Here is a 7,478-nt window from a genome sequence, read left to right as displayed (position 1 = left end):
ATTGGCCATGCTCTTGGATAGAATTCTTTTTCTCAACATATATATATATAAAAAAAATGTAAAGAATTTATTTTTGAATCTTTTGTTTCTAGGAGATTGGTTAACTGCTTACTTTAAGGTTTTTGAACTTTAAGATATCAAGTCCTTCTCTCCCCCCTCCCATCAAGAATTAAAAAAGGCTTTGAATTTGATTTTGAAATTCAATTTCGAATTGCGTTTAAGAGGAGTAGCAATATTGATTATAAATAGATGATGAAAGCCATGTGTTTACTAAGAAAAGAAAAGAAAAAAAAAATCCCATGTGTTACATACCATTGGCTAACAACTAGAAAAGAGATATTGAGAGAGAGAGAGAGAGACTAAATCATTAATTAAGCATTAAAAAAAATATAATTTAGATAACTTCATTCATAGAGACGTGCAATAGTTGAAGATTGGAATAGAAAAGTAAACTTTCTTCCACCAAAACTACCTTTTTTTTTTTTTATCAACGTATAATTTTTCAATAGAGAAGTCTTTTGAAATAAATAATTTATTTACTTTCGGATAGAGGGAGTTAAATAGTGTTCAAGAGAACAGATTTGTTTTCTTTTCTTTGTGGACGAAAATGTAATGTGAGAGAGAGAGAGAGAGAGATGTGCTATCTACATTACACGATTTCTGCATATATACTTTTATTTAATCACTAACCACTGCCTAAATATAATATATATAATATAATTAACATCAAATAATAATTTTTTTAATATAATTTTGAAAAGTCAAATCTATTGGTTGGAGTGCTTGATTAATTATAACATTATAACATGTGGATTATATAATGAAAACTGCATGTTTGTGTTACTAAATGGAGAAACAATAATAAACAATAACATCGATAGCATCTTAAATGAGAGAAAACTTTACATATATTAAATTTTTATTGGATAAGATTTTTTTTTTATAATTTATAATTGGTAAAAGTAATTTTGAGTAATTTACTATTTTTATTATGCTCCAATTATATTCAAATATCATTGTATTAATATTTATATGTTGTATATGAAAATAGTGTATGAACCATTGAATTGGGTTTTGTTCATTTCCTCTTATAGTTGTATTAATTAATTTAATTTTTATTCAATAATTATTAATTGATAAGCATCTATTACAAAATGCACTTTAGTAAAAAATAACAACATCCATTTTATCATATAATTCCCTCTAAAAATTCCATTTTATCTGAGGATAAAACATTGTTGAATATAAATAAAATGTTTGTGATGTCAATTTTTTCAAACATTGGATTGGGAAACAAAAAAAAAAATATATATATATATATATATATATATATTAAAATTTGACTTGCGATGATGGCATACAAAAAAAAATTAAGAATTATATCACATTTCAACTCAATTTATTTGAGTGCCTAAGAGATTTTTCGTGGGTGTATTTTTATAGCCATTTGAAAATTATGGTGCCAATTTTTATTTCTAGAACAAGAGGTCAAAGAGGAATCGTCTCACCAATTCTGACTATTTATTTTTTTGTTGAGACTAACCAATCCTCACCATGATCATTGGTACTATCGAATTGATATGGGGAGTGATAATTTTAGCTTTATTAATAGGGATAGAAATATATTGATGATCCAAAAAGTCCAATCACATTATCACATATCCGAGAAAAAGACAAAAAAAACTTAGTCGGTTCCTTTATTCAAAATGCAAAAGGTACTTGAACCAATTTACATGGTGAAGGAGTGGCTCCGGCCCCCACCTGTTAGGAGATACTATCAATCTTTTTCAAGTCCCATCCAATCAATGGTGGAGCTTAAATGCCAAGAACAGTTCTGATTCTGATTTATAATTCTTGACCAAGTCATGTCGTAGAATAGGGAACTTGATAGGGACCACCACTTTCTACCCTCAAGCCCTTTACTATCAAGAAGATCCAACCGGGCCCAACATTTGTGGGTCTCGGCCCTCCATTCGAACTTGAATCAAGTAGAAGGTGTCAATCGGATCGGATCTGATCTGTTTTTCTCAATTTGATTTTGATTCATTCTAAGTTTAAAATGTAAATATCAGAATCGAACTGAAAATAACCTCAAACTGAAATTAAATTAAATTAATCATCGATTTTTATTATGTTTCTATTTTATATTTTGTATTCGATTTGTCTATAGGCATAGTAATTTGCTTTAACTTGTTTGGTTATGTTTGTTCCACTTTTTTCAATTCGTAGGAGACTTGAAAATTTCACATACTAATCTGGAAATAGCAAGACAACAAGAGAATAGGACAACAATACAACAACGATAACAACACAACTCAATTTTATCCCAACTAGAAAGAGAATATGACAAAATTGTAAAATTACAAAAAAGAAGTGATAAGAATCAATAGTTGAAGATTGAAATATTGGTCTAAAATAACCAAACACAAATGGAAAAGAAAAATGGGAGTATTGTTCTCTATAGGCCGGGAGAGTACAATCTATGTCACAATCTATCTTGTAATATTTATGGACTTAATTAATTATTTAGGTTGATTATTTGTAAGAGTCAAATTACATGGAGGAGTTCTAGCCTACTTTATCATTTTATGAATATATTGGCCCATCTCATTCTGGTTTACATTTAGAATAGGATATTCTATCAAGCTTAGTGCGTGGGCCTTCGGACACATATCAGTCCTAATCCACAAGGGATTGTCAAGAGGATCATAGATGTCCCCCCTAAAGGGTATCTTGATTCAATCCCCTTGATCCTGACATATAGGTAGAGTTCCCATGTTTGGAATGATCTACCTAATTTATTTTCCTACCATAATTCTTACCATATTTAGACTCTTATCTACAATGGACAACTTTCAAATTGAAATTATTTACAAACAACTATTATCTCCCATTATAAAAACTCAAATATACCCCTTCTCAAGGGACGAATACGAAATTATTTATTTTACTAAGGAGTCTGACTTATGCATTGAAGAGTCTCCCGTAAAATCAGCCCGATGCTTACTCTTTTTATTTGAACTTCTTTGCAGGACCTAAGGAGGCCTAAGCCAATTTCCAGCTGCATATAATATGTATGGCTAGAGTTTCAGATTTGACCAGTTAATTTATCTTACATGTCTCTCTCCTCCATGTGAATTGACTCATATGGACGAAGGAGAGAGATAAACACGGGGGCGTCCGTGGAGCTGCGGAGGACATTTCTCAATATATATATATATTTAATCTGTATGAATAAGAGAAACCGAGGAAATGAGCTGTCTAAGTTCCCGATTAATCGGCGCAGTCGAAGTCCTTCACTCGATCCTATTAAGTCACGAGTAAAACTCACTCGTCACGAATCATGAGACGCACGATTTGTTGAATCCACGTGGCATCCGGTAACTCATGAAATGTGCTTTAGATATCTTTTCCTGGACCACGATTTGAGAATGTGGGTTTTTATTGCTGGCGCACGTGGTTCTCTCACTGGAACAACCGGCGTCCAACCGGTTCCCCCGGTAAACAAGATTCCCAGATCGGACGGTCCAGATTTACTATGCATACTGTTATTAAAGTGACCCCCCACCCTTCTTTGCTGTAAGGCGGGAGTTGCGGCATTTCGGCGTTGTCCATCGAGAGAGAGAGAGAGAGAGAGAGACTGAGAACATCTGAAGCTTAATCAGTTTTAGGGTTTTGTTTTCGAGGAAGAGAACGTGAAGAGGAGAGTAGCTCTGCTTCGTTAGATCTTCAAAAGTTGGAAAATTTTGTGTTAAAGTTTGTGATCTGAGATGGAAAGAGACTTCTTGGGTTTGAGTGGGAAGGAATCGTCGCCGGTGGTGAAGGAGGAGAGCAAGGAGCAATCGAAAGATGCCGGTATGTCTTTTGATTTGATTTTTTACACTTCAATTTGAGAAATTTTGTTTTCTATGAAGTTGAATTGTACTTTTTTTGTCCCTTCCACCGTTTTCTTTCTCTGTGAAAGTTCAGTGCTTTTGAACTGGTTTTACTGTGAATCTGCGTTTTTCTAGCGAAGACATGGATTTTCTCTCAAAAAAATTTATGTTAAAAATTTTCTTTAAGGTTAATTCTAATAATTTATTTAACTAAATTCTGTTATTTAAATTGGAAGTAGGAATTAGGCTTATAGAATTTGGACTGAGAGAATTTCTCCTACAGCTTGCTTTTTTTTCGACCTCAGAATATATTAACTTCAATCCTGAAATTTCTGCTCTTCGATCTGTTTCCCTTTTAGAAGTCCTTGTCCCCCACTCCTGGTACTGGTTTCAGGTCCTTGAACACATGTTGATTAGGGTTGCAGACTTGCAGTACGGGGAATTGGGTCTCTCAATATTTTTTAATTACTTCCCCCTACCTCCTTTTCGTATGTTTTTAGTTCATTTAGGTTAGTTGATTTTTTGAAACAATTAACTTGTTCAGTTGATGGAGACCAACCAGACCTCAAAGATAAACCTACAATTTAGCTTCTGTTCTTTCTCTGCGGTAAGATTAGGTGAGAAATAAAAATTTTCTTTTTCACACGAAAGAAATAAATATTAAGCTTGACTGACATGGGTATCAAGTAAAATGCTTTTTCGTCTTACGAATATCTTGTTTGATTTTCTCCTCGGAAGACAATACTTTTACTCCAATCATATCCGTAGCTGTTTTTAGCCAACAATATGAGAATATTTCCCACTATTATTGATGTGGTTCCCCATAAGGAATATCGAGATTCCCCTTGTGGTGTTATAACTTTTAATGGTCCAGTCTGACTCTGTAAAGGCATCTCATAACATGGTTATACCCTAAGATCTTCAACAGTTCAACCCTGATAGTTGCTATTTCAATCAGACCAAGAATAGAAAATGGGTTTGTGTGAGTTTCTCTAAAAAAGATGTACCTTTTCCTTTTCCATTTCCAGTAAAAGATTGGAGTTTATGGTTTTTTGACTCTGTTCTGGTTATGCATGCAACTAATTGAGCTTCATTCGTACTTATTTTCGATCTTCAGCGTTCATGAGGGGTTCAGGAATGCAGTGGCCCTTCTCAAACAAGGTCTCTGCCCTTCCTCAGTTAATGTCTTTCATGAATCTGCAAGAAGATAGGGCAAAAAAGATGGTATTTGATCCCCTGGCCTCCTCTGCATTTATGCCTACTATATCAACAGCAGATGCGTTTGATGCTATTCACAAGCCGACTTCAAGCATGGTCCAGGTTTGGTCTGAACCCTCTTGAGTTACAGTGATCTTTTGTAGAAGTTATGGTATTTTTGTTAGTTTTATAACAGATCTGATCTTGCAACTGTGTTTTTTTTCCTTTTGCAGAAAAACTTCAATCTTGACAGGCAAGTGGGTACTCATAATGCAGTGACCACTTGCCCTGTGCAACATGTTGATGCACATCGTCCACACGAAGTTAGGGCGATTCCAGCCTCTAACCAGAGCATCTCGGTTTCTAAGAACAACCCTTTCTTCAAGACCCACCTTGCTGCCACAGGCCAAAACTTGCCTGCTACTTCTTTGAAGCAACAACCATTTGGAGGAATTCCGCATGCAATTTTCCCTGCTAGTGGTTCTATTGATTTAAGGTAATAGATCATTTCTCATTTGTTTATTTTGTATCTCAAGATATTATTCACTGTGAATGCTAAATTGAGTAAATCCTTTTGTAGGAACATCTCAAAGCCCTCAGGGACTCAATTGACCATCTTTTATGCTGGTTCTGTGATCACCTACGACGATGTCTCTCCTGAGAAGGTATTTTTCTCTTCTACACATCCCCACATGCAGAGACAGCTAGGTCTTTTGTATGCTAATTTGCGGAAAAATTTCCTACCCTGTATCTAGGCTCAAGCAATTATGTTTTTGGCTGGAAATGGAGCTTCCATAACCAACCAAAGATCTCAAATGCCAGTGCCAACCTCAAAACCAGCAGTATCTGAAGGTGTTCATGGGCAAGGGAACCAGTCCCATTCCACACCCCCAGGCCTTTCAAGCCCTATCTCTGTTACTTCGCATTCTGGTACTCAATCAGGTAGTGGGTCTAGCAACAGTGACGAGGGGACGGCTGCAAAATCAAAAGGAACTTTGACAGGTCCTAGCAGCAGCCAAGCTGAGGCTCCTGTGATGGCCGCTCCTATTTCATCTGCTGCAACAACTCCTCTCGTGCCAACTGGTAATTTTCTATACACATCATGTTAATTTATACTTTGGTTATACGTAGCATCAGATCTATACGTTACGATACTAAAAATTGACCAATTCCTTCGTTCTGCAGCTGTGCCTCAAGCCCGTAAAGCATCATTGGCTCGATTTTTGGAGAAGCGCAAGGAGAGGTAATTTGTTGAACTTGTTACCGTTTCATGTCATTTTAGAAATTTTCACAGTTGGTAGTGGATTAGTTCATTTCTTATTGTTCTAGAAAATTATTGATTTCAGTATTGGTTAGGAAATGAGGTATATGCCTTCTTAATGGGATTTTCTAGTTTGGCAACTTATTTACTAAAACTTAGTTCCCCAATAGGAAACACCTTCATGGGTCTTTTCCTTTGCATGGTAGGAGGCACCCTTTATTGCAAGGGTCGCTTAGGGTTTCTGGTTGTTGATGGATTCAATTCATTTATGAAACTTCCTCGTTTGGTGTTAATTCTGAACAAACTGGTTTTCTGAATCCTTAACCAGTGGTGGTTGTATAACTTTTATGATGGTCATAATGTTCCTTCAATTAATCCCTTTCTGTGTCCATTCAATGCAGGATGATGAGTGTGGCTCCATACAGCCCCAGCAGCAACAAATCAACAGAAAGCACCACAGCCAGCAAGGAGCATTCATGGTGTGTGGCTAACTAAGATCAAGGCTTACGATGCCAAGTTACTTATACATAAGAGATGGAAGCTGAAGAAGGAATCTCCTCCTTTTCCTTTTTTTCTCCACTTAAATTTAAGCCCTATATTTTTGTCCCCTCTGAAAAGGATATTTAGTCTCGATTCTTTAACCTTTGAATGTGATCGGAGCCCTTTTCGTCCGGCAACACTTTGTAACCATTTTAAATTCCCGTGATATTGTAAAAGTTGAAGTAAGATAAGCATAACAACACATTTTCCTCAATTATGTTTCCCAGTTATCATTACACTAACTCATTAAACGGAAAAATAGGATGTTAAAATACTAGATTTCTAAACTTCAAAATCCCTGATTCTTTTGCGAAGGAGAAAAGAGGATGAAGACTCGCAAGATGGAGGATTCTGCTGGAAAAGGCTATAGGAGTTTGTAAGATAACCGTACGACCACCGCCCGAGGTGGGAACCACTCGATGGGGAGCCATATGAATCTCATTCCGGTAATCACGCTCTGATCGCACAGTTCCATCTCATCAACCAGACATAGGTTCCTGTTTCAAGTCGAGTATACAGAGGTACGAGCCTATAGAACAGATCCCGTCCAAAAAACGAAATGTTTTGTTATACCAAACGCGTAGTAAATATCAAGCTTTATTTTT

General features: G+C 35.7%; 1 protein-coding gene across 1 annotated transcript; it reads left to right on the top strand.

The window, feature by feature from the left end:
* Positions 1–3,587: 3,587 nt before the first annotated feature.
* LOC122081009 (protein TIFY 6B-like) lies at positions 3,588–7,087 on the top strand. The gene is made up of 7 exons (XM_042647941.1): positions 3,588–3,855; positions 4,993–5,195; positions 5,306–5,568; positions 5,653–5,737; positions 5,828–6,155; positions 6,258–6,315; positions 6,735–7,087. The coding sequence occupies exons 1-7, from the start codon at positions 3,771–3,773 to the stop codon at positions 6,826–6,828; spliced, it is 1,116 nt and encodes a 371-aa protein (XP_042503875.1). The 5' UTR covers positions 3,588–3,770; the 3' UTR covers positions 6,829–7,087.
* Positions 7,088–7,478: the final 391 nt, after the last annotated feature.

This window comes from Macadamia integrifolia, chromosome 6 (genome assembly GCF_013358625.1).
Source record: "Macadamia integrifolia cultivar HAES 741 chromosome 6, SCU_Mint_v3, whole genome shotgun sequence".
Lineage (NCBI taxonomy): Eukaryota > Viridiplantae > Streptophyta > Magnoliopsida > Proteales > Proteaceae > Macadamia > Macadamia integrifolia.
This window is presented reverse-complemented; position numbering and strand designations above follow the sequence as displayed.